The 27,136-nt window shown below is 42.5% G+C and overlaps 1 protein-coding gene and 1 long non-coding RNA gene across 6 annotated transcripts in view; both read left to right on the top strand.

Moving 5' to 3' along the window:
• The first annotated feature begins 556 nt into the window (after positions 1–556).
• LOC108492508 lies at positions 557–5,589 on the top strand. The gene is made up of 2 exons (XR_001873125.1): positions 557–668; positions 1,161–5,589. It is a non-coding gene; the product is annotated as an uncharacterized LOC108492508 (long non-coding RNA).
• A 1,882-nt stretch (positions 5,590–7,471) lies between these two features.
• The window catches only part of KDM7A (lysine demethylase 7A), an 89,826-nt gene continuing 70,161 nt past the window's right edge, over positions 7,472–27,136 (top strand). For all 5 annotated transcript variants that reach the window (XR_001873089.1, XR_001873088.1, XM_017804662.1 and 2 more), the window contains exon 1: positions 7,472–7,647. Coding sequence is in view for 3 of the 5 variants with exons in the window: in XM_017804662.1 (XP_017660151.1) it covers positions 7,532–7,647 (116 nt within the window). In the remaining 2 variants the exon portion in view is untranslated. The remainder of the gene's footprint in view (positions 7,648–27,136) is intronic.

Genomic DNA, 27,136 nt, shown 5'->3' with positions numbered 1-27,136 from the left:
GCCAGGGGTGAGACAGGCAGGTGAGCGGCGCGCGAGGCAGGGGGCTGGCAACGTGCGGCGGCGGCCGCATATTAATGGATTTCTCCAGCCTGTCGCTGGGTGTTTGACTTGATTCATGAGACTCCTCCGTCGGATGCGGCCGGCAGGGAGAGAGAGCAGGGAGACAGCTATTGTCTGCCAGGCCTGGGGCCCTGCCGGTGCTGCTCCGGTGGCTGCCACCGCCGCCCCCAGCCGCAAAAAGCACTTTGCACCTTTGCCCCGATGTCCTTCCCACTCGGGTTGTCCGTCTGTCCAGGGTGGCGCGAGGTGGGACCGTCTGGTACCTGCACACCATGCGTGTTCCTGCGGTGTTAAGCTGCGCTGGGAAGGCAGGCAGGCATCGGGCAGCTTCCCAAACACAACCCCTCGGAGCGCAAGAGCATCACACTCCAGTCTCAGCGGGCTGGGCTGCTCACTGCTTGTGCAGCTGGAAAAGCTTTCACCCAGTGTCTTAGTGACACCAGGAAAAAGCTTCTGATGTCCTTTTTTTTTTTTTTTTTTTATTGCAGCTGTAGATTTTACACTACATTTTATGCTTGGCTATAATTTTGAAACAAAACAAATAGGCAGCTGGTGGACAGGTATCAACCAGGCAGCAATCAGCTTCTATCTTGAAAAGCCTGATTCAGGTACAGCATTTGATAATGCTCTTTGTGGGAAGGGCGTGGATAATAATAGCAGAGAAGGAAAACAAACTGGATGGAGCGCACTCCATCATGCTGACAAAGACCTGGATTGTACATGCCGGGGTGCAAATAGGATTGTTTGCATATTCAGCTGACTCTATCTTCCCTTTTGCCCATCCCTGAATGTCGGTGGTGCCTGAGCTCCTTGGGGAGCTGTTTGAGTTGGGGGGACAAATGTGTGTGGGGGAGGGGGGTAAAGGAGCATGTGGAGGAGGAATGAGAGCAGAGAGGGTGCTGCTTTCAGGAGCTACAATAGAAAAGGTCTAGCTGGTGGGCAAAATGCTCTGGGGATAGAGTTTATCGGACTGAATATAGGAAGCTACAGATGAGCTTGTCTGTCAGGCTTCCTTTTATATCCCTGACATGCAGTTCATCTCACTCTGCAGAGCAAAATAAAGGTCCCAGGTTTGATTTTTTTTTCTTTCTTTTTCTCAGCTGTCAAGGAATAAAACTGAACTGAGGGGGAAAGGAGCATTTTTTCCCAGCAGGAAAAGAGAGGAACGCTGAAATGAAGGATTTTCTCCAATTATAGCACTCCTCAGGCAGCAAACCTACCTCTGGGTTTCCAGCAAACCTACCAGGCCTACAAACCAAACCAATCAAGTAATGTCAAGGTGTATTTACTCTCCTAGTAACCTGCTGACCCATTCCCTGTCTGTACCATGCTAGTGGCTCACAAGGATGCACCCCAATGCTGTGTGCTGGGAAAGGGCACAGCTGTGAGCCCAGGTGGGGCAAGGTGACTGAATGGCTCCCAACTCCCGCTCTCCATCCATCATAGCATGGAAAGGGGGTGCTGAAGAGGAGCCTGTGTTGGATCAGTGGTGCTTGGGGACTGTGCCTGTCCTTTGTGCTGGCTGCTCTCAACGAGGCAGAAAATTAATTGTAAAGAGGAACTCACACACACCTGCCTGCAGCTGAAGAGCAGCTTGTGTCAGAGATCACCTAGACTTGACTGCTGTCAAATATTGGCTGCAAGTGAGATGGGTTTCCTGAATGCTGTGTTTTACTTGGTGACATATCCTGAACCTTTGGGAAGAGCTTTTTCGAATAAGCTTTTCTCAAGTTTTTTGCAGTTGTCTTTTTTTTTTTTCTTTCTTTCTTCTTATAAAGAGTATTAGGCTATCACAGCATTGGAAATGCTGATAAATTGGTGTAAAAGTCTTGTCTGCTATTCCTTTCCCTATCTAATGTTCATCTCTGCACTGTCCTCAGAGCATGTCCTGCCCACAGTTGCTCTGTTAACTTGTCCCTGCTCATAACACCCTGCACAAAAACCACAACTGAGCGCTTTTTGGTCTGATTAAAATCATGCTGTGCAATAGGAAATACAAATTAGCTCTGGCCTTTGGGCTCCTGACAAGTTTCCAGTGCTGCTTTCAGCACCACGCAGATTGTGTAACTCCATCCGTGCGTCCTCCGTGTGGTGACGTCTCCCTCTCCGTCATGAGCTGGGCTGGCTGCCACACATCCAGGTTCAGCTGTTAATACTTCAAGCAGCTTTTAGAACTGAAGGAGGAAGAGAGATTGCCAGCAGCCTTGTGAAATGCGGAAACCAGCTTTTTCTTGCTAGGAGACAGTGTGGGAAGGGGCAAAAAGAGTTTTTTTTCTAGGTAATTCCCCAAATCTTGATGTTTGTGCAAATACCTCCCTGTCTAATGAGCAATTGGGGAGCTCAGCAGCAGGACAGCCAATGCTTCAGTACAGGATTAACCTCTGAAGGAAGAGCACAGTAGCATCTTATACAAACTGTGGCTTAAGTTTGCCTGGCCATGAAGCACACAGCACTTTCCTGCCTCCTCCAAGGATTCAAGCCGGGCAACTATGTTGCATCATTTCGGCATTGCTAACAGAAGGGCTCAGGCAGCAGCTACCGTGTCATGTCTTCAACAGAAACCTTTAAGTCTCGGCAACTTCCTCTGAGGATGCTGAAGCAAACACTGTCCAGACCTGCAAGTGAACAAGTTGCAAATGACATCTCTGGTTCGAAATGGTGCGTGGGCGCGACGTGGGCGAATGTTCCCTGCCCTGGGTGTTTTCTAAAGGTCTCTGAAGCATGAGGCATGACTGAATGACTTGTGTTTTCTTTAAATGACGAGTGGGTGAATCTTGAATCATTGGTCTGCTTTTATTTTTGTTAGATGTGTGTGGGCTGACAACATGACTCAGTATTTTCTCTGCAGATGCAAAGATCGTACTGCCAATTCTCGGTATGCTTCAGACAGTTTCACACAGAGAACTGGAATGCTTTTTCAGTCCAGAGCTTTGCTTTTCGGCAGTCTTAAGCCTCTTGATGTGAAAATAAATAAGTAATTTTAAAAATGAGTGCTTTGCCAGAATCTGCAAAAATACACCGAAGAAATGGCCAAACATGGGGAAAGTACCTCTACCTCAATGTTTCCCCAATAATTTGTCTGATTTTTTTCACGTTATTCTGGAAGTGGCCATTAACATTTGATTTCTCTTTGTGATTCTCCCTAGCCTCAGTTGCTGCTGGGCCATCTCTCTGTCTGCTGAGTATAATCTCTGGTGTTTATTTAACCACCCTTGCCCTTCTGGGTGAGAGCCACCATCCTTGGACTGATGGCTGTGAGTTCTCCCCTCCTCTCAAGAGACAAATAGGCATATTTGTGGGTACCTGTATGTGGTTCAGACAGAAGTTCCAGAAAATGTTCCTTTCTCCCTTCTGGCAACCTCCCTACCTTGCTCCCCCTTCTTTATCCTTCCTTTATGCCATGTACAGCATATGGCACGTGCTTTGGGAGATATGCAAGGCCAGGCATGGGCTTTGGATGCTTTTATTGTGCAATGGTGAGTGCTCTCTTCTCCCATATCCTCTTTGCTGATGTGCAGTGTGCTGGTAGTCACGTCCTTGATAAGAATGGCTTTCTTGCTAAGACCCTCATCTGTAATCATAGCCCAGCATCTTACTGCCAGCAATAAACCGTTTTTCCCTGCTGATAGCAGCCCTCAGCCCACCCTGGACCTTGCTGAAGACTTGTGAATGGCTAGAGAATAACAGACTAGTGGATGGAGGATGTCGCAGAGCAAGGGTTGTCTATGAAGACGATGTGACTATAGATTTGCTCTGTAGAGCATGCAGGGTGAAATGAATTCTGTACACTCTGTTTATTTGATTGCTAACTTCTACCACAGAAGAATTTTCACACTCAACCCCTAGCAATGTCCTTGGCTAATGTGACCTGTACTTAGCAGCAGGACCCAAACCCCACTATGATCCTGACTCTGTACTGACCCATACAACAGTGAGCCATACCTGGCCCATATATGCACAAGCATGTATTATAGTGCTAGGGAACTGTATCATCTTTCTATCATTCTAGTTGCTCAGTCCTAAGATTTACTCCCTATTCCTGGCATTTTCTCTACCTTCCACTGCCTACCCATGGCAATCTTTCACCCTAAGCTTAAGGCTGAGCACATCCACCATCCCTACAAACTTCACGGAAAGCCACCTGATGTGACTGGCTCAAGTGCTTTTGCAGCTGTATCTCATAATGACAAGAACTGGGTACCAGGCCTTATAATTTCTCCACAATCCTCACATTATTCAGGAATAATCCTACAATTTAAGTTCTTTTTACTTCACAGCCTAATTCCAGCCTTAAGCACAAGCTATCAGCCAGCACTCCTTGAAACATGAGCAGAAGCATTCTGCTTTACTGAGTACCAGCACTCAGGCTTGCCCTGAGGAGGAAAGAGGTGGTGCTCTTTAGTCCTCAGAATCCCAATCCCTAACCTTGACTTTAGTGTCTGAAGACCTGATGCTCTTTATCTCTGTACCTCTGAGTTCCAGAGCCACTCACCCCTGCCAGCCCCAGCCATGTGTTTCTAAGGTGTTGGCTAGAGTCCAGGCATGGGGATGGAGGCATCCACTGGGACTTGCTGGGTTTAGGGGCTGGAAGTTCTGTTTGTCAGAAGTTGTGCTTGGTGGGGCAGGGCACGTATGGTGGAGTTTAGGGTGGAAAGATTATGGCTGGGCACAGCTGTAAGGATCAACTGGCTTACTCCAGCTGCTGAGGGGATAGTAGGCTGGGTGCAACCCAGAGCATGGGGCGAGGGGGAGTGTGACAGTGTCTGTACATCAGACAGACACTGATGGTGTGTTCCACTGATCACTCTCCTTTCTTAAGAAAGGCTTCTTTGCTCCTGCCTGCTTACTTCTCACTATGAGCTTTACTTTGCACTCTTAAGATCACAACTTCCTTTTTTCAGAAAAAAAAATAAATCTTTTTTCCTGTAATCAAGGCCTGTGAAGGGAAGCACCCACAGGGTGCTGAGATCAGCCTGCTGCCTCATTCTTTGCTCTCTCATGGGTGGGCAGCTTTCTTGTGTGTCAAGTGAAAACTTCCTCACCCAACCCCGTAGTGCTGGACTCACCCTGAGCCAAGCCAGGTCTCCTCCCACGTCCCTCACGTTAGGCAGCCTCACCCCATCTCTTACAGGAATACCCAACCTACACAACGTGTGCCTTACCGAGGCTCTCTTGTTTGCAGACACCTCCTGAAACACAACACATGTGCATTTTTATGGCCAATTTGGACAAAGTCATCCCTCCAGATGGTAACTGCAACTTCTAGATAAGACCTGACATGTGACAACCTAAGCAACACCAAATTGAGGAGGGAAGGAAGGAATTGTTCATTTTCAGATGCCAGCGTGGCTACATATACTGACACTGTTGCACAAACACAAACAATTTTATCTGGAACAGTTGCCTCTTGGTAGTTGTTCCATTACCTGTAATTGATTATGCCAGAGCTTGCAGCCTCTATGATCAGAAAGCAACTTCCTCTGTGTGTTTTCGAATCAGATTAATAAAGGGAAACAATATTTCTACTGAGAAAGCCTCTTGGTATGTATTATTTCCTGAAGCCCTGAAATTGACATTTGTTACCTTGCTGGTGTTTCTTACCCCTATGAAACTTAACATCAGCGTTTTAGACAACTGATATGTCCGTGGCCACATTTTCAGTTGTTGAAATACTGGGATGTGTTGGGAAACAAAAGAGTACTGAAACACCCACTAACAATGTCCTGCAGGTCAGAACCTCATGCACTTTCTAAATAGGTCAGGGTTTGGTCCGAGAATCTGGTGTTTCTTGAAGATATCCTTTACATTTCCTTTATATCTCTATTTCATTCTCCATTCAGTCACAGAGCCTGCATGCTGGATTTATTTGTTTTACATTTTTTTGCTGTCCAATTTGCTGCCAAATCATCATCTCATATTGCTGTCTTATATAAACGTTAACATTAGCAAGCTTCACAATAACAGCCTGGAAAGGAAACATTTACTTCTGAGCTTTCCCCTGCCAAACAAATGTACAGCGTTTGCTTTTTTTGTGGCTACTGGTTAAGGCCATGGGATATAAAATTATAATGCTGTAGGCAGTGTTAGTCTATTACAGTTATGATCACTGTAACATGCACTTCAACATATTTATTGTTTTGCTTTTAAATTCCTACATTCAGTGTGGAGGACACGGGTCCCCATTCCCTCACATAATCTCCATAGCTCCTTGAAAGTCTGCAGGAAAAAAACAACTCCATTTTTAAGCTCTACTTGCTTGTTCAGGGTGACACATAGTGAAAGCATCGGTGTTACTTTTCTGTCCTGAAAGAAGGGGTGACGGCGTGAAATGTAATAATGATGCAAAAGTACAAACGTATGCAGAGAGCTTGAACAAGAAATAAACGAGTGGAACCCGCAGCTGGGCAGCATGGAAACGCTGGCCTGTCCTAAAATCAGACGTGCCTCTACCCCGAGGTCCCTCCGGGAGAAAGCACCAGTGCGTGTCCACCAGCATTCCGTGTGTGGAATTCAGTTTGTGCCTGATGAGTTGGGGACAACACTTTTCAGAAACTGTAGTATGCGAGTGGTACGTCATTGGCTTCCTCTGCCCCTCGGTATCCTTCAGGTACCTAACTCGCATGAGGAGGATTCAGCCGGAACCGGGGGAGACTTGCGCGGGCCCCAGTGCCGAGGCCAGCAGAGCCCGGCTGGCCCCGGCAGCTGGTCCGACCGACCTGCGCCGGCTCCTCGGGGACAGGACGGGAGGAGAGGGGACAGGACTGGAGGAGACGGGGCTGGACAGGGCAGGACGTCCCGACCCTCAGGCGCCGCCGCCGCCGCGGTCGTTACATAACGGGGGGGAACGGCGCGCGCCTGGTCCCGCCCCCCCCGCCCGTGTCCTCGCGGCACCCCGCCCCGCCCCCTCCCCGCGTGACGCTAACGGGGGGGGGGCCCCAGCGCGTGCCTCCCCGCGCCCCGCCCCCCGGTAGGGGCGGCACGTGCACGCCCCTCCCCGCGCGCCTGGCGGGGGGGGAAATGGCGCTCCCCCCGCGCACGCTCAGTGCCCGCCCCCCTCGGGCCGGGCCGGGCGGGGCGGGACCGGGCGGGGCAGAGGGGGGGCGGGGGGGTGTGCTCCGTTCGGCGGGGCGCAGGCGCGGCGGGGCAGGTCGCCGTGCGGGGCGGGCGGGGAGGGCGGGGCGGTTCCCTCCTCCCCCCCTTCCATCCCCATCCTCCTCCTCCTCTTCCCCCCGCCTCCGCGGGGGCCGGGTGACGCACGTGCGCGCGCCCCCGCGCGCTGTTGTCCGCTCGCTCCCGAGCCGCCCGCCCGTGCGCGTGCCTGCCGGCGGCGGGGGGCGCGCGCGGCGTGCGGGGCCGGCACGCGCGCTGTTGTTATTGGCGGCGCCGCCGCGGCCGCGGCGGAGGGAGCGGGGCGGGGGGGACGGGACGGGACAGGGAGGAGCGGGCGGCTCAGTCAGGGAGTTCTTTAAAGATGGCCGGAGCGGCGGCCGCCGCCGCGACCCCTGTGTACTGCGTGTGCCGCGAGCCCTACGACGTGAACCGCTTCATGATCGAGTGCGACATCTGCAAGGACTGGTTCCACGGCAGGTACGGCGCCGGGAGCGGCGCCGGGGTCGGGCGGCGCGGCGGGGCAGCGGCCGGGGCGGGCGGCCGGGCGGCCACCGGGCACAGGCGGTGGCAGTCGCCTCCCCCCCCTCCCTCCCGGCGAGGGGACAATGGCTGCGCGGCGGCAGCACGGAGGGACCCGCGGGCGCCCGGCCGGTCCCGCTCCCCGCGCGGTGGGGACAGCGCCGGTGCCGGCGGGGGCGGCCGTCCCCGGGCACATGGGTCCGCGGCTGCGAGGGGGCGGACGGGCCGAGCCGGGCGGGGGGGCCGGTTACGAAAGAGCAACAGATGCGGTGCCGGGGCCACCCCGAAGTTGTGCGGGCTGTGCGGAGGCGCCGCGTGTCCCCCCGCGCCCCCGGGGGGTCTCTCCCGGGACAGGGCGGTCTCCCGGCGGCGAAGTGCGGGCGCCGGGGCTGCCCCCGGCCGGGTGCGAGCTCCGGGATGCCCGTGCGTTTTGTTTGCGGGGCGGGGGGAGCGTAGGAGGAGAAGGGTCGCCCCGCGCCTCTCTCTGCTTTGACGTTTCCAGCCCGGTCCCGAGCGGCCGCCGCCGCCGCGTGTGTGTGTGTTTTGCGACCCGAGCGTGCGAATAATAAAAGGCCCGGCAGGAGGAGGAGGAGGAGGAGGCGGCAGCGGTGGGGATCCACGGGCAGTTAAACAAAGGAGCAAGTTGCGGGCCCGCGGCGGCGGCGGCCGCTCGGCCGGGCCGGGGCTTGCGGGGGCCGCGCGGTGCCGCCCCCGCCGTGCGGGGAGCGCCGGGGCGAGCGCGGCGGCCCGTGATTGACAGCGCGGCGTTTAAATACCCCGAGCGGCCACAACAACAGCGCCGGCCGCCCGCGCCGCGCCCCCTGCCGGGCAGGGCCGGCAGCGCCGCCCCGGCCTGCCCCCGGCGCTGGGGGGGGGGGGAGTCCTGCTTGTTTTGTGCCTTTATTTGTGGGTTTGTTTTTTTTTTTTTTTAATTTGTTTCCTCCCCTCAATGGCAAAAGGCAAGCGCTGGCTGAAAGTAGGTTGCGTATCTAGGTGTTACTTAACAGTGATTGTTGCGCACGGGTGTTTTCACGCCACGTTTTTTTAGGATGAAAGGCAGGCTCTCAGCGTTTCAGATGTTGACTCGTACGCCGGGGTTGATTTGTTCTTTGTACACGGGTTTTTCCCCCCGGCTCGAACCGCAGTATAATAGAAACTGTGAAAAGGGGATTTGTAAACCATAAAAACTGGCCAAAGCAGAATTGTCATACCTTGAAAACAACTCCTCGTTAATATTTTTATCTAGATTACTGCCAGTAAAAAGATGCTGAGCATGGTCAGAACTTTGAACGTGGAGTTTAGTAGGGCTTTTTTCTCAGTGCCGGCATCAGCCACAGATGTGTTGTGCCATCAAGGTACATTCGCGGTCTTGTCTCTTCTGTGGCTCTTTGTGGCTCTTGGTGTGGCAGGGCTGGGTTTGTGTTCGTTTTCCAAAGAAAACTCTTGCCAGTGCTGTTGTTTGGAGCGAACTGCACAGCAACTCTTTCAGGTTACAGCAGCTTAATACAAGTTTGTCAAAACTCAGTCACTGCCTAGAGTAAAGGTGCAGACATCCCGTGAAGGTGTTTGTGAGGTTACAGGTTCTCTTTTTTCCAAGTGTTTTTCTGCATTTGTGTAGTTGCTCTTTCAGTCTGTCCTGGCAATTGCTGAGGTTCCATGCAGGCTGAACTTAAATCCTGGCCTTGCGCATCAGTATTACTGGGGTAGGGGTGAATTAGTTTTTGGAATTGTTATGAGGAGGAAAGTATTGCCTGATTCAAAGGTGGGACAGACCACTTGGTAGCTTTCCTGAATCCCGATCCGCAAAAAGTTCCACAGTGGTTCCTGTGATTGAGCTCTGTCATGTAATGGATAGAAAAACTGTGCTAGCACTGAACAGCTTTGACAGTCTGAAACCCTAAAAGTGGAAAATAAGCGAGCCAGCAGGAACTGGCAACAGCCATGCTGCTCTGGGATTTAGTTGCACGCTCACCCAGTCCCGTGACTAAGGGACAGGTTTGTGGGAGACCCGATGCCCTCTGCCAGCTGTGGTCTGCTCTGGTAGTGCCTTTCCCCTTGTTTTAAGAGTGTCTAAAGACTGTTACATAGCTTGTGAAAGAAAATATACACTCTCAAATCTTGAAGTTTTTGGTGAGCTTCTCGGTTTCATGTTTTCTTGATTTGATTTTTTAAATTTTTTTTCCCCTGGCCTATGGAATGGGAGTGATGTTTCTTCTGTATTAAGAAATATATAAACCCAGATTTACTTAAGGCTGTGAAGTGCTAACATGATACCTAGCACGTATTACTGGATTATGGACTCTTTGCTGCCTTCCTGTGTATAGTCAAGAGAGTGTCTGAACAGTGCAGTAGAGGCAGTACAAAGCCTGTTCTGATAGATTGGTACTTAGTCCCTTTAAATTTTATGTGAATTTTTTCCCCCTGTGTTTTCTTCTTGCACTCTGTCTTCAAATGACTGAATTTTGGTTTGCTTTTACGAATACAGTAGTATTATCAAATATGCATTTTATTGCTTCTGGCAAATATTTGTGTAAAACCAAATGTTTTGTTGTGCCTGGCAATGCTGTGAACCTACACTGTGGGTTTTAGTTACTCTACCAGTGGGCCTAACATGCCTAACATCCAGCCACAGTCTTGTGTAATTACCCCTTGCTGAACAAAAGAGCGGAACGTGTGCTGTGCAGCGTTTGAGGCTTGGTGGCTGTCTTGAATAGCTTGCAAGAGTGGAGAGATTACAGAGATTTAGATGTGACAAACTGTCAAATCTCTCAGATGGGCAAATCCATTTATACTTTAGACATTTTTTGTGTTTTTCCCATCTTTTTATCTTTTTTAAATGAAAATGTCACATTAAGCTGCTTCCTGCTTTCTGACTTGTCTAGGATATACTCCAGCTAGAATGCAGCATAAAAAGTCCTTTATTCTGCTCTAAGTGTTCAACTTTTTCTTGGATCTGTTCAGTAACTCTTGAAGCCTGTTTAATTTCTTGGCTTCATCTTAGAATGATACTTCTCTGTCTCCCTTCATTTTTTTTTATGCTCTCCCTGAGTTATTAGGGTAACTACATGCTGTCATCTTTTCTCACTTGTGTTTTTTTGCTGTGATATATGTAACCTTATGCACAGAATATCTTTTTTTAAACTGATCTTGCAGTCAGCTCTGTTCTTGAAATATGTTTGTGAAGTTTGCAGAAATCCTATTGTCAGCTTGGAAATTTTTGTCCTTTTTCATGTTCATGATATCTGTACTTGACTAGATTTATGTGTCTTGCATAGATGTCACTTATTTCTGTAGACTAGATTTCAGACAGGTCGCAACAAACTGAAGTTTAAACATATAATTCAGGTGTTGTCTGTAGTGCTTCAGGAGTAAATGACTGTAGAGTTGGCTTTTTGGGGAGGTTTGCTTTGTATAGCTGCACTGGTTGTATCCTGTACTGATTGTAAAGGAGCAGAGAGAAGTCAGTCAGGTAAACTGAAAATTAAAAATGCAGGTGCCCCTATGAAGTCTTCAGAGCAGCCCTTTTCCTGGGGTTGTTTTGTTTCTCAACAAAAATACAGTAAACTTCTAACATGTCTCAATGATGAATAGGTTAAGAAATTATCAAGTGTGCGGATGTCAATTACAGTAATGGCCTCTGCCTTTTGAAATGCCTGCAACCTTTCTAATGTATTTTCTTACAGTGACAAAAAAATTTTATTTTTTTTAAACAGAAGAAATGTTTTATTCTTCAAAGTTAGAATAGTGGGGAATGGGAAAGGAAAGCATCCTTTTTTTTTTCCCCCAAAATTAGTAGTTTTTCTGAAAATTTCATAATGGTGTCAACTCTTATGTCTTCCCCCTCAAGGAAAAAAAAGACAGAAAACAGCCCATCCAGCTTTGCTCAACTCATATCTTCAGTGTTTTGTGTAAATGAAGCTTAAATTTAGAAGCCATAAATATTTTTTCTTTTATAATTTTTTGTGTTTACAGAAATAAGCATTTAATTTCAGCAAGTTAGAGGGCAATAAAGGAAATACAACACTAACCTGTGTGTAGTGTACGTATTCATGCACTTCTGTTGTAAAGCAAAGTCAAATTGATTAAATTTATATGGAATTTTTAAAAAATTGATAGCTCTTGCTCTCAGGATTAATTTTGTATTCTGTGTTGTCTTGAAAGAATTAACTTTCCTTTTCCCTTTCCTGGAGCAGTTCATTGATGGTATTTTGCCATTAGGTGTTTGATATTTTTTGCAGCTTTGTCATTATTGAAAAACATTTAATAACATCATTTGAAAAGAAAGGTGATTCATGTACCTTTTGAAGATGATTATTTAAACTGCAAATGCCTTGAGGCTTTTTTTCCTCAGATGGAGGAAAAATTCAGCACCAAAATCACATCTGAGTGAAGTTCACATAGGACATAGTTTTTCTGATATTGTGTAGATTTGAACATGTCTTCATTTGGTCTCTGAAGAAACATAAAACTTCTCAGCCACTCCTTAGTATGATCTCGATTTAAAGTCAAGGTTCCCTCTTACAGCTGTTGGGTTACGTGCTGCAGGTCTCTCTGAATGCACTGGTTTATACTCTGAAGGCAAGCTTTCTCCTTAAGAAAAGAAGGAAATGTACATGCTATAGTGACTATTTTTCCTGAATTGGTTCTTTGTTTTGGAGCTTTATACATGAGGTTCTGCACGATGGGCTTCGCCAACTCTTTGCTGTTGAAAGAGGCTGTCCCACTCCTGGCTGCATGCTACTATAATTCCTCTTTTGCTGGTTCAGTGCTTGGCTGATTGGTAAATCAACTCTGCTCACAAAACTGACAGAACCCATTCTCTTGCTGGGTTAGCTTTTTGTTGGGTTACTGAGCTGAACGGGCTCATCAAAGGTTAAAATGAGTCTGAGGGTGTTGCAAAACACTGATGAGGACTGTGTTGCTGGAGATGATGATAGTAGGTGGGAAAAGACGGAAGAGTTGCTCATTTTTCTTCCTCACTGCCGACTTCGGGATCAATAGCTTACCCAGTTTTGTGGAACCTTGTTTTTGTGTCTCAGTCACCATATATGTTTCTGCTTTGAATGCAATGGACTCGGCCCAAACCCAGCTGCTCATCTAGCAGGGTCTGTAGGAGTCAAGGACTTCCAGCGCAGCTGCAGGAGTGCAACCCCAGACCATCATCTGTTTGCAGGGGCAGGTGAAGCTCCTGCATCTGTCTTAAAGGGACTTGAAGGACAAGGCATGGTGATGCTTATGGCAGGAAGTGTGAAGGCTGCAAAGCGACTATTGCAAATGCCTTCTGGTGCAAATGCCTTCTGTTTACAGAAAATTAAGGCCTTGTAGTTAGAAACTACAAGGGACCTGAACTGAATCAACAAATCCTTGTCTGGTCAGTAAAGCGTTGGACTGTCATCAGAGGCTCTTGAGCTGACTTTCTGGCGTTCCTAATGTATATGCCTTAAATTCTTTGGGTGGCAATTTGGTGTATCTCAGGGAAGTGTTTGAGACATCAAGGGAAAGCTAATATGTTTGTTAACCTTACTTTTCCTTGTCTTAGCCTTGTTTCCTCAGAAGTAAGATGGAAGCCTCAAACTTAAGTCTAATGAGCTGTGTGTCCTCTGCCAAAGAATTAAGTAACTTCAAGTGACTTGAGCTCTTCTAAGAATACAAAAGCTGAAACAGTTTTGGTTAAACTGAGAAGAAACTAGTTATAATGAGGCTGCTAGACAAGCACTTGTGTTATTGGGTGTGTGCTTCCAACCCTTTTATATTCTTCATTTGAGCAAACCATTTTTTTCCTTCTTGGTTCCCATCTGTGAAGTGGGAAGACTTATTAATATATATTAAAGTTAGATGTATTCTACTGTACTAAGCACTGAAGAGTTGCAAGTATTCAAATTTCTTCAATTTTGAAGCTGTATAATAACATGTGGACTTATGTGTAGAAGTTTTTTTCTTTATAGTTTTCTTGAAAAACTGGCTTTATTTGAAGTATGTATACTTTGGAAGTTAATGCTTCTTTCCTTTAGATCTGTAATTTGGTAAATTTTTTTCATTTGTTCTGGAATAGAAGGCAGTAGATGTTTTAGAATATGCTTTCTGACATAGTAATTAGGACAAGAAAAACTGTATTTCCAACAAAGATCTGTAAGAGAACTGAATGGTACGTAATGCAGCTTTTTTAATTAGAACTCCAGCAAGATTCTAGTGAGTTATTAAATGGTAGTAATTCTAATTTCTAATTAATTATTAGAAATTATTTCTAATTAATTATTGGCTTTTCCCTGTTAGTTAAAAGATACAGGTGTTCAGATTTAGTGATTGAAAATACCTTAATTTTTTATAATATTATAGTTGACCTATATTTTTGGTACAATATTTTTTCCTTTGGCCATTCTTGACTTTACAAACAAAGGCACTGTTAAGTATTTATGTGTAATTTAACTATGTAGTAGTGAATTTTTTATTAGCTAGTTCAGTTATGATGATTTTATACTCCAAAGTGTCATTTGTTGGTGCTTATGTAGCACTTCAGTATCTTCCTTTCCTTTTGTTATGTTTAATACATGCACGATTTGACCGAAGTGTTCAAAATGTTTTCAGAAGGCTCTATTTTGTGAATTTTGTATCTACAAACTACAGAGGTAAGAGAAGTCTGAGTGGGAGACTGCTGCTTGGTACACTTAATTTCTATATATATTTACTAGGTGCTACAGTGCAGAGTGTGAAATATGTTCTTTTATTTTAAGCTTATCTTGATCTGTTGATAATGCTGAGTTCTCTTAGGGTAACACAATGGCAGTAAAATGGATTAAGCCTTACAGTGGAGTATCACTCTGTTAACTGCCAGTGGGCAAAATCACATTAATTTTGTTTTCATTCTTCATTAGTGGTTTCTAGCTTTTCTTTTTGTGGACAGTTTTCATATTCATTAGTAGGTTTTTTTATGCTCAGTGCAGTTTTCTATGCACTGTCTGCATCATCTTTTGAAAGATCATGTAAAACAGTGTCTCCATTCTGTTGACATAATAGTTTGCACAAGTTGAAGATGAACTAATACTCTTCATGTAAATATTTGTAATTTCCCTACATCATTGTAAAATAGAATACCATTGTCTCAAAACAACTCTGAGTAATCAGTAAAGACTTCTGTAGGTACAATGTGCATGCTTAAAACCGTAAACATGCTGAAATTTTACCTTTTGTCTCACTGCTCAAGTACGAAAATTCAATTAACAACATTGCTATTGCTGTATTGTCAATGTATGAGAGATATTTTAGTGAAATATATAGCTTTTAAAATAGTTAAGCTATTTTTCATTTGTCAGTCCTTTCTAATGTGTTGTAACATTAGCTCGTGAATACACAGAAGTAACAATCTATGGAGTATGAATAGTCTTGAGATGTCTGCTGTATGGTGGTAATGTGGATTTATGTGGCTAGTTACATCTCCTCAGGTCAATTCTGCTTTTGAATGGAATTAATATTTAATACTGGTTTCTCCATTACTTCAGCATTAACTAAAGTAGACTTCAAAACTGGTTTCTTTTTGAAAATATTGAGTTCATTGTTGCTCAGGCAGGCATAAATGCTGATGTTTACCACAAAAGCAAGAAAGCTTTTTTTACAAAACCCTCCCACATCATTCTGTCTTAAAAGCCAACTGGAGTGAGAATGACTGTTGTAGATTTTTAATATATTGTGGTATGAAGTCTATTTATTTTCATCTGAAACTGTCAGCTGACACTGCATCTAGCCTGGGAAATTAATTTCATAAATTTAATTGTGTTTATTCTGTTTACATTAATGCTTTATTCACTTAAAGGCTCTTAAATCAGTATTCATGGAAGTGAGTGCAAGGAAAGGTGACTCTCTGAGAAATGGAATCTTTGATATTGAAGGCATGGGATTGATCTGATCTGTCATTCTTGCCACTTATCAGGCAGTATTTTCTGAAGAGACTGACATTTTTCTTTTGGGATATTGATGTTTGACTGCCAATAAACAAAGGCCAGATCAGATAAATGGAGAGCAACCAAAGAAAGTGCTGTGTCTTATTACCCAATAGTACTTGTAAAACTTCTAGTTGGCTTACCCAAGGTACAGATTTTTAGTTTTGTTTCAATAACAAAAATATTTTAGATCCAAAAATATTTGGATCTTTTCACTAAAGGATTACATCATATGCTTGACTTACAAAACTCAGTGTCAAGAACAAGCAGAAGAGAAATGAGGTATTGCGAGTTAACGTAGGGCTTTCGGAGGTGTTGGTGGGTGCATCTGTGAGCTGTGGAGTGCTGTATGGAGCAGTCTAGGAACAGTATCAAGAGCAAGGTAGCTGTGCTCGTGTGACACATTGGCAAATGTTGCCAATCTGTCTCTCAGGATGGTGTTATCCCTTTTTATTTCATGAAGGTGTGCTGTGTTGACATATCACAGCCTCAAGCCCAAACACTCTGTCCTAGGTGTTTCTCTGTGCTTTATTGCTTATGTAAGAGGGGACCGAAAGAGTGTTAGGAAAAAGGTGTACACATGTACACCTAAATCTCCTAAATCTCAAGTTCTGACTACAGTATTTGTCTGCCTGGAGGACAGATCAGTGTGAGGCAAAGGTGAGCAGCAACTTTCTGCCCCTGATGCTGTGCTCTCCTGTGGGAACAGCGAGGGCATCTGGGGGCATGCCTTCGCATCTCTTAACACGGCGGTAAAACGTGCTGCTCTGATGGAATGAATATCACAGAAGGAGTTTAGAGTGCTGTTCTTATTCTTGCTAAGAACGAACAGGACAGCTGTAGTATTGAGTGATTGGACTAACGTCCTCGCTGAAAAGTGCTTATTTAACATTTAACTGAGTGAAAGCAATGCCTTGGCTGTACTTACACTTCCAGCATGGTCAGCTGGCTTGTGCTTGAGGCATCACGAAGCTGGAGGATTTAGGTATTAACTAGAGTTAGAAGTGTCATGTGCTGGTTTAAGAGTTAACCAGCAGGGGGAATGAACTCAACTCAAAGGAGAGATTATAAGTCAGAATAACAATTTATTAAAATAATACAGTAAGTACAATCATACAAACAAACAATTGGTCTTAACCCACAAAACCCAGATGTATTACCCAGTACCCTGGGGCATGAACAAAGTGGTGTTCCTTGGGCCCCACTTGAGTCCAAAGTAAAGGGAGAGGGGAAAAACCTGCTGGTGGGAGAGCTGTTGCAGTCTGGTCAGAAGTGGTGATTGCAGTCCAGTTGAGGGTGGTGGTCTAAGTCTGGTTGAGAGCGATGAGCTGCAGTCTTCCTCTGGATCTCACGAGTGGTTAAAAATGTTCCAAGACTCCAAGATTATATATCCTCCAGTTCAGGCAGGAATGCTCAGTACTTCCCTCAGGGCAGGGAGTTCCACAAAGGGTGTGAGGACAAGAGCATCCTCCTATCTCACAGGCCTCTTAACACCTAGTTTATAGCCTGAGGAGTCAGGCTCTATGGGCAGAGGGTGCGAATAGTCTATTGACAACAGTTTCTGGGAAATGGCATGGAAGGCTATAGAATTTTGGGTTACACCCATACCATGATGAACTGGTCTCAGCTGTCCTAACTAGGACATGTCATTTGAGTAAATAAAAATTTTCTGAAGTGAAGGTGTATATCTTAAGTGCTTCTACAAATTCTGACATTTATATTTTACTAGTAAGGGCAAATTCCAATTTCCCTTTGTTTTTTCCAATTGGTGTCTTAGCTACCATCACCAATAAGAATGCATTCATCTTCCTGGCCCTTATTTGACTGTGAAAATAATTCTGTTTTCTAATGAAAAAACACAAACCCTCCACTTTGTAGAATAATAAACCTTTTTACTCCTAATTAGTTCTGGTACTGGATACTGAATAGATTTATTACTATAAGAGAGATCCAAGTCTTGTGTATTGGTGAAAGGAGGATATCACTGGTGGCAGTGTTTAATGTGTTAATGCCAGGTGTCATTGCTTACTTCTGACGAAGATGCCTTGCATACAAGCGGTCTTTTCCCAAAGGTTATTCCTAACATTAAGGAATAGATACAAGATTTGTCTACAGTCCTGTTTGTTTATTGCACATTAGTGCTCTTGAGCCTTTTTTCTTTCTCCCCAGCATGTCAATGTCCAGGCAGGTCTCTAGTTGGCTGAATCTCTCGGTCTTTCATAGGGTTGCACTGTGTCTAATGCTCATTTTTCTTTGATGCTCCATATAGTCTTAAACAGTGATGTTAAGTGTGGAGGAGGAGAAGGAAATGAAACAAAGTCATGAAAAAATGGTAAAACATGGGCAAATAAAGCTTCAACCTTTAAATATGGTCAGATGATCAGTGAAATGATTCTGAGCAGACATCTTGTTTGTCTGGACTAAGCTTACATGAAGCAGGCACTGGTACATTTACATCATGTGATTAAGAGTGAATTGCAATGCATTCCTTACTGCTTTTGGTACATGTGTGCTGAGAATGGAAGTGAACAAATCTTGTAGTATGTGAGGTCAGTTTTCAATGCAAACTACGTGGACAATTCCCAGAGAGTTGCTTGTGGACCATATAGCAGACTGAAGCAATAAAGCCTCTGTCTGCAGTTTTCCACACCATTCCAGGGCAACACTAGTAAATTATAAAATGCTTTTCATAACACATTAGTAAATGCTTTGAATAGTCTGTTTTTCTGTGGAGCTTGCTTTTTTCTTTTTTTTTTTGGGAGGTGTGCGTGTGGGGGTTTTTTGTTTTTTTTTTTTTTTTTTTTTTTTTTTTTTTTGTTTTTTTGTTTTTTGTTTTTTTTTTTCTTTTGGTACAGCTAATGGAGAATTTGGAGATAGAAGTAGCAGATAAATGTGTTTTATATAAATGTGTTTGTTAACACAATGTAAAATTCTATTTCTTATAATGCCAACCTGAGGAAGCTGGACAGGCATCTTTCTAGTGTGAATGTAGGCATTGTTCTGAGCCTCTGAGAAATTCATCAGCTTTCTATGAAGTTTGTGCACCATGATACTTTGGAACGGGGTTTTTGTTAGGAAATGTGCTTTGTCCCTTAATATGCTTGCCATGTGTTTAGAAGAAAAACTGTAAATCTCTAGATGATCATTGTTGGAAATTTACTGAATATATGCCAAGAGGATGGGAGTAAGTAGATACTTCCTTTTCAAAATTCCGTACCAGACACAAAGTAACTGAATGGGATTTCTGGTTTTCAGGTGTCTGAAAAATTGGACCATCTGTTCACATGGGGTATCTACAAAGGGAATAAGCAGCCTAGTGAAGAGGAGATAGTCCTCTAGGTGAAAAGCTGGATGGAAAGGTGTCAGAAAACTGAAGACAATACAGAAGAAAACTGTTACCAGAACAAAGAATACTTGGGGGATATGAAAACTTCACACTCTTGCAGTAGAAGTTAATTTTGAACATTAATTTGTGACTGAAAAAAGCCTCTGTGCTAAAATGTTCATTACAGTGGCCAATCACTCTGAAGTGATGTGTGGAAGATCCAAGTTCTAATGCAGCCAGTAGGCTTGGTGATGCTTGCTGATACAAATGCATAGCTGAGTTATTGATTAGGTGGAAACTGCTTTATTGGTGTGCAGAAATTAATTTAAATTTAAAATGTTACTTTCAGTAACTTTCTCTGAATGGAATGTAATGTGAATCAGCTGCATCAAGTCCAATTTTAATTATTGCATTTTCTGAAGATAGATGTGCAGTTTGAGGTTGTCTTATGTAACTCTACAGCTTGCATTGCTAAAAGAAAAAAAAAGTCTTTTTAAAGAAAGCTGACTCTGAGTGTATTTGAATTAATGTACTACAAGTTATATTGTAAGGTTGGGGAATTCTCACTCTTCAAATAGTTTGATTATTTTTTTCTTAATATTTTTAGTTTTAGTTTCATAGCCAGTGCTATGTAATTTAAACAAATTGATGAATAAACTTTTCTTCTGTAATTGAACTGTAAGAAAATGGCTTAATGGTTCACATTCAGTGAATTGTCAAACTCATTAAAGGCTCTTTAAAGATCATTGACCTCTAAATCTTTATCTAGAAAACACTTGTGGTAAAGGATTTTTCTCCTGTCAAGTATTTACTACTTTTTGCTAATTATTAAAGAAAAATCTTTTTGGCACTTTCAGATTACATTAGTGGAGGTTGTAACAAAAAACAAAACATTACTTTCAAGCTAGAAAAGCAACAGCTTCCAAAAAGCCTGGCAGGTATGAGGCAGGTTTTAGGCAAATTTAAAGTCCTCGCTGGTTCTTGAAATATTTAGAGAAATGGACAGTTCTGCCTTTTTTCAAAGGAAAACAGGTGCATTCACAGTCACAGCATAGACTATTATGTTCCTGTAAGAAGCACTATTAAATCAGAAGGCTAAGAAAAAGTATCAGTGTGTCTTAAGATCTGTAAACGATTGTGCTGTAATTCATGTTTACTGTATGTATATGTTCAGTAATGTTAAGAGCAGGGACCAGAACTCAAGATAATCTTGTCAAAGTCTGAGTGCCTTAACCAAACACTTGTGTTTGGGTCATGTTACATTCTGTTCTGGGCATATAATTCTTGGATACTTTTCTGCAGAGTAAGAGGTCATAAGTGGGGGAGATAAAGAGTATCTTTATACGAAAAGTAACATGGAGGTGAACATTCCGGTGAGATCTGTGGGCTTGAACTCCCACACCCGAAATAAGCGCTGCTGCCATCTTGCTTGGACAAACAAAAGCTTTTCCCTTCAGAACTACTTTTTAGTGCCCGGTAGTTTGAAAGTATGGCAGCTGTGCTTGCCTGCTGGCTTAGATGCCAGGGAATGTGGCACATGCTGGCTGAGTTAGAGGTTTTCTCCCAAAGAATTAATTTTGTGTTTTTCACAATAGGTGAACCTTAATGTCTCCTGTGATTTTTTCAGGGGACTTTTTGCACTAGGTCCTCTGCTTCATGCTTCATGCTTTCCTTGTACGTTTTTTTGAGCATTCTTGTTTGAGTTATGAGAGTTTTCTCCATTACGAAGAAGAAGGTATTGTAAGAGCTGTATGTACATAGACTATACATACACTGATACATGGATAAAATTTTTTTTTAACTCCCCCCATATAAAAGCTGTGGAGCTGAGGAGCACAGACTGAATTAAAGATTACTTTTGAAAGTGTTTGTATGTAAAGTCTGGAATATAAGATGTAGATTTGTGGTTTTGCAAATATTATAGATGATTCTAAATAGCTTATGATAGAACAAAAATAGTTTTGGTAACCTGGATCTGAACTTTTAAGAATTTGAGATTAAAATCAGCATGTCAGATTATATCCAGAATAAAAATAATGGATGCAGATAAAATTCATTCTTAGTTCTGATGTAACTCAACCTCAGAATTCTATTTACTTTTGTTCTGCACTATTTGAAGTTTCCACATGGTCTGAAAATTACTGTGCTCCATTAATTCCATCTGAAGAGGATTGAACAGTTAGATTTCTGTAGATAGAATAATGTGTAAAAGTAACTTCTTGAGGTTATGGACTTATGGACTGCATGGATGCAGTTTTGACTGGTATGCCCCTCTGGACCTCTATAAGCAGCTGAGAATCCAATAAAGATCTCTAAATTATAGGCATTATCTAGTTGGTTGAAGGAGCTTATTCTACTTACAGCTCTGCCAGCCAGCCAATGTAACATCTGATATTTAGACTCATTATCTGTGTATCTGAAACAGTTTGCTTGTATCATAGCTTAAATAGAAGTTAATGTAATCAGATACTCCATCTGCTTTTGAAACGAGCATGGTGAGCTAGAGATGATGAGCCAGTTTGCTCTCAGATTTCTTCAGAAATGAAGCATCTGTCTCTACTTGCTATTGACTGCAAGTCTATTTGCCTTATAAAAGTAAGGTATTTCAAAGCTTTAGGAGCCATCATGTATTATTTTGTGTTGTGGTTAGAAGATGAAGAAATTATTCAGCTTACTAAAAAGCTTACTAAAAAGTTCTTAGCAATGTCTGAAAAATATTGTAGGCTGGAGGAGGAATTACTCATTTGAGAAGCAGAGGAGTTTAAAAATTTCTTCAATTTTTATTTTTCTTAAAGGAGAACTACCTAATGAGTTGAATTTTGAAGGCAATAAAAGATTTATTTCAGGTACAGCTGCAGAGACTCTGAATGCTACTGTGGCTTTTAAGGCTACTTAGGAGAAGGCTCCAGGAGGTCTTTAAAACCAATCAGAATAAGAAATTTTTAACCCAGCTAGGTGGTAAAGTGTATTTGGTGTAAGGAGCCAATTAAAAGGTGTGTGAAGGAGGCTGAAGCCAAGTTTGCTGTAGCTGCAGTCTGTAAAAGTAGTAAACCAGACACACAGTAACCCAGAATAAGGCATTTGCAGCAATGTGGTTTTAAGGTTGTGCTAATACTGGTTGCTGGTGCTAGAATGTGGGAGACAGAAAATGGTATTGTCTAGTATCGATAGGAGAAAATCATATTTTCAATTATTCCTGACATCATTTTCAAATTAAAGGAGCACAGTTTAAAAACAATAATTAGTGTCCTAATCAATGCTCTCAGGTTAGGAAGTCCTTTTGGTTTGTTGTTGTTCACCTCCAAACCTTTTTTTATCACTTCAGAACAAGACAGATCGGATGGTGTCTACTGACAGTGTTACTCAGAATGTCGTAAGCTTTGCAGACTGTGCATTGCATAAAATAACACACTACTGATAGTACTTGTCAGGCTTCATGATCTTTTTAAACAGCTCATCTTTATTAAGCAACCTGATCTTTCTAAACAGCTCATCTTCATTAGGCAACCAGAATAACCAGCTAATACTCTCTGTAGGAGGCTGCAGTCCGTGCACTTCGTTGATGAGGAACATTCAACACTTGTAGCTATTGAGACGGAAATGGAACCGCTGAAGACATACCAAAACATTCCCAGATGAATTTAAAAATGCTTACAGTGCAGATTGCCTAAAAAGAGGGGGTTGAACTAAAACTAGTGTTAGAGATGTTTGTTACATAAATGTTTTTTTTTTGTGAGACTTGGGTGTAGATAATTCTGGAATTTAGAAACTGTTGTGAGTGAGTATGCAAGTCAGTGAGTATTAAAGAACCATTAGTGAGGTTTGTTTCTGATCAGCCTCTAAAAAATAAACCCCAAACATTAAACCTTGTTGTTTCCCTGATAGTGATATTTCTTTAAATAAGAGCATATAGATATCTTCCTGCTTCAAAATGCTCATCACGTTTCTTTTAAACTAGAAGGTGAGAATCTAGCTGAAAGTTTGTCCTTCTAATCTTGCCCTGCTTTATGAAAACCCATGTTTAGAAATGTATCTTCCAAACTGTTAGGATTACTCGTTTTATAGTTACTGTTGTACTTTAGTGAGATATTGGAAAGAGTGTTTTGTAAGCAAATAACATACCGGTCATGACATAAGGTCAGACATCTGCCTGGTACTTGCATCAGCTGCTCCTGTAACTGGAGCTACAGATAACTGGTCTCAAGGAGCTGATTAGGCACTTCATCAGAGAAGGACTGGGTGCCTAAAGGCATTCAGACTAAGACCATCTTAAATGTTGTGCTAAGAAAACCTTGGCTCATATATAACATCTAGTGCCAATGCATGCATCTCTTGGACTTAGTAATGTCTCCCTTGATGTTGTGCGGGGTATATGATTAAAGTCTAGGAAGTTTTCCACATTGCAGGGATGTTCCCTGCAATCTAATTGGTAAACTATTGGCAATTTATCTATTAGGTCGGAGTAGTTCTAGGTATTACTGAATAATGAAGTCCAATGGTAGGCCTGACCAGGTATAGTGACTTGCATGGCCAAGAGGAGCAATCCTACTTCTCGTATCCCTCTCTCTAGATTGCATAGCTCCATTCCCTCTCATGAATTGGCTCTGGCAGTTGCCCAGCTGTGCTGTAAGCTAACTCAATAAACAGACAAAAGACTGGTGAGGTTACTTTCTGTCAGAGAAACGAGTGAAAACAGGTTGCCTTATAACCTGGCAAGTACCAAGGCCATTGCAGGGAAGGGGAATAGGAGTGCTTGCTTGGAAGGGAATGAGTAACCTGCCTCTTCCAGTGGGTGCAAGCTGTTAGATTAATGCAAGCTATATCGTGTAATGGCTTCCTAGGATTTGTTTGGCATTTTGGGTTGACCCTCAGTTTCTCTTCATAGGATGTTTCTGTGTTTAATTCTGTTAATTTCTCTTTTCTTTCCTTCCCTTCCAATGTCCTCTCTCTTAGAAACAAGTAACTAATATGTCTGTTCTGTGTATAAAAGGCCCTTGATCTACTTAATAGGAAACTGCACTGGCACTGAAATTTCTGTTGATTGTGGTCAAAAAACTTGGGATGCCAGTAGATCTTAACCATATCATGTGCAATGTTTCATTAGGATGGCTAGTGGGAATTAACAAGAGTCTATGGGCAAGTTGGAGCTGAAGAAGCTCAGGACAAAAAACTAAGAATGTAAAAGTTAGGTGGGCAAATGTGTCTGGACTATATATCATTGAATCATGGAATCATTAAGATCAGAAAAGACCTCATAAGATCATTGAGTCTAACCATTGAATTAACACTGCCATGTTCACCACTAATCCATGTCCCCAAGTGCCACATCCACACATTTTTTGAACACTTCCAGAGATGCTGATTCCATAATTTGTATATGATATATATATATATAAAAGGTCATATAATATATAGCCTTAATTTGCTGTATTGAAGTTTCATAGTTGCTTTATTCCTGAATGACTGAAAATTTAATTAATTTGTATACTGACTTCCCTTTTTTACCTTCTCGTTATCTCTGTAGAGCTTAGCTTATTTCTTCCTCTTTTTCTCCTGAGCAGGTAATGGTAGCAATTTGGGATAGTAGTTTGTTCTTGGGTAGAATACAACCACACACAAGCACTCAGTTTAAGATGTCTCTCAGCTATGGCAGCTGTTTTAAATGGTTGAAGATTTTGTGGTTTGGTGGTGGGGCGTGGGGCGTTTTTTTTTTTTGTTGTTGTTTTGTTTTTTGGGTTTTTTTTGTTTTGTATTTTTCTTTTCATAGTGTCAGTTCTGCCTTTAAAACCTCTGGTTTTGAAGGTATTATTTTAAAGTACTTATTTTTTGCTTGTTGTAAGTTTTGGATTTTTTTTTTATTTGTAAGCACAATTGTAAGAGAATAATCCTGGCTGAAAATTGAAATAAGGCAAATTACCTAAATAAGATGCAGTTATGTGTCAGGGGGTTTTACCAGGTAGTGGTATATCTCAGGGGAAGAGGTAAACTTCTATTAACTTGGAGTCTTGAGGAGGAGATGAAAATACATAATTGAAAAACTTCCTTAAACACCTAGAAAACCTTTGTCATTAGTATATATGGGGGCGATTATTTTTGTCTTTTTTTTTTTTTTTCTCTTGCAGTGCTTTCTCTCTCTGAAACAAATACTAATATGTGTATTCCTTTGTGTGTATCGGGCCCATACTACCTCATAGGGAAACAGAACTGTTGTAGACTGTGCATTATAACCTGGACTGAAATTCATGTTGGCTGCGGTCAGATAAATTGGGACTCCAGTGTTCCTAGAATTAATTGAAATCCAATGTTAATCCTCTTTCCTGCATCAGTTATGGGAAGGACAGGATAGCTCTCATTTATTCCAACAGGCTTCAAGCAGTTGCAACTCCACTAAGACACAGTGCCTGAAGTCAGATTGGACTATTGTTCTTCCTTCTCTTTGGTGTGTCAGTCTGGCCACTCTGGGAAAATGAATGGAGAAAGATGAATCTGAACTGCTGTAGAGAATGTTTCTAATTCCTGAGCACTGCATTTTGCTTCGTATACAAAGGATTACACAGATTGTTGGTTTTAAAAAAGAATTTCTTCAGGACAGATCAATGGATATTTTTTTCTTTCTTTCCTACAAATCCTATGTCTTGATTCTCTTGCTGGTATCATCCTGGTTTCTGTCATTGGTTTCACACTGAAATAAGGCCTTCAGCTGTCACAGCTGCTTTTAAAATGCTTTTTTCTCTGCTCTCACTGACAAGCTGTTTAGTTTCGAGATCTGCTGTAGTTTTCTTAAATATTATTTTTCTGATTGTCTTGAGGCAGCTTGTTTTACCCAAATCTACACTAAAATGTGTAGGCACCTTCAGACCTTCATTTCTCTAAAATAATGATTTTAAAAGGACAGGGACAAAAATTAATTGTAAATACTCTTTTAAAGTAGCTTGTTGCAATCAGTAATCCCATTTGGCATAGGAAGGACAGAGAAATTTGGTATATGCTTACCAGATGATACAAAGCAGAAGGAATACATCAGAAGTACTTCTGTAATGTTAAGTTGGTTCTGTCAGAAATAGTGATTATGAAAAGTACTTCTCATAAAACTGCTGCACATTAATACATGGTGGTTGAGACCATTATGAATTAGCCTGGACTGTGTGTCTCTTTCTAACAGTCTTACATTGTAGCAAAAATGTTGTTTAACCTCAGTGTGTACTTTTGCATGTAATGCTGTTTGGATTTTCTGAGCATGTAGTTCTTGGTCTTCAGTTGAACAGTCATTTTGCTTTATTTTGCTTAAATTATTAATAGTTGCATGAAATTGTTGTATAGAAAATCAGCTTTCCACACAATCTTTTTATAGATGATTAGAAGTAAGAATATGTTGATTATACCAGATATTCAGTTATCAAAGTATTTTGTAAAAGTTATGACCCTTTCTTTCTTACCTTCATTCTAGCAATTTCAATAAATTGAACTCATTGTACTTAAAATCCAGATCTTGGATAAAAAGCATGTGTTAAGTTTCGAAAACATACCAATTTGTTTTCAGACTGGACTGGAATTGTGGAACGAAAGAGCCAGTTTACAAATAATGCACTGCACTGTTGTTTCCCTGAGATTTTGGGTAGCATCATGATTGTGTTCAATATACAGCTACATCGTAGATGTAGGTAGAAGGTTTTATTGTATTTGTAGCTGAATATATTTTATTATGTAACTTGATAGCTTTGTTCCATTGACCGTAATTTTCCTTTTGGGTGTCTAGTTTTCAGAGTCTGTTCTGTGGAGTTGAGCTTTCTTTGACAAGATTTTATTTATCTTAATCTCTATGCTTTGAGGGAGTGAAAAGCACTGTTACTTGAGAAAGAAATGATGTATACTAATTTTCTTTCTCAATGGAAAATTGTGCCTGAGTATTGCCATTAAAACTGTCTTCTGAAAGGACAGCATTAGCATAGCTATCACACAAAATTTAATTTTGAAAGGTGCAGGAAGTTTGAGTCTTTGGAAGGCCCTTCGGAATTCAAAATAGGTCATATACCTTTCTGCATGTGTATGTTACTGCAATACCTCATTTCTGAGAAATATTACATAATTTAAAAGCAATAGGTTTCCATTACATTAGGGAAGTCTAAACCTATGTAATGAACATTAGCATTTTTAATGTGCAATTTGATGGTTAATCGGAAGTAGACCG

The sequence above is a fragment of the Lepidothrix coronata genome, unplaced genomic scaffold, assembly GCF_001604755.1.
Source record: "Lepidothrix coronata isolate B3197 unplaced genomic scaffold, Lepidothrix_coronata-1.0 Scaffold10, whole genome shotgun sequence".
NCBI classification, from domain to species: domain Eukaryota; kingdom Metazoa; phylum Chordata; class Aves; order Passeriformes; family Pipridae; genus Lepidothrix; species Lepidothrix coronata.
The sequence above is the reverse complement of the archived record's forward strand: the minus strand, read 5'-3'. Positions and strand labels throughout refer to the sequence as shown.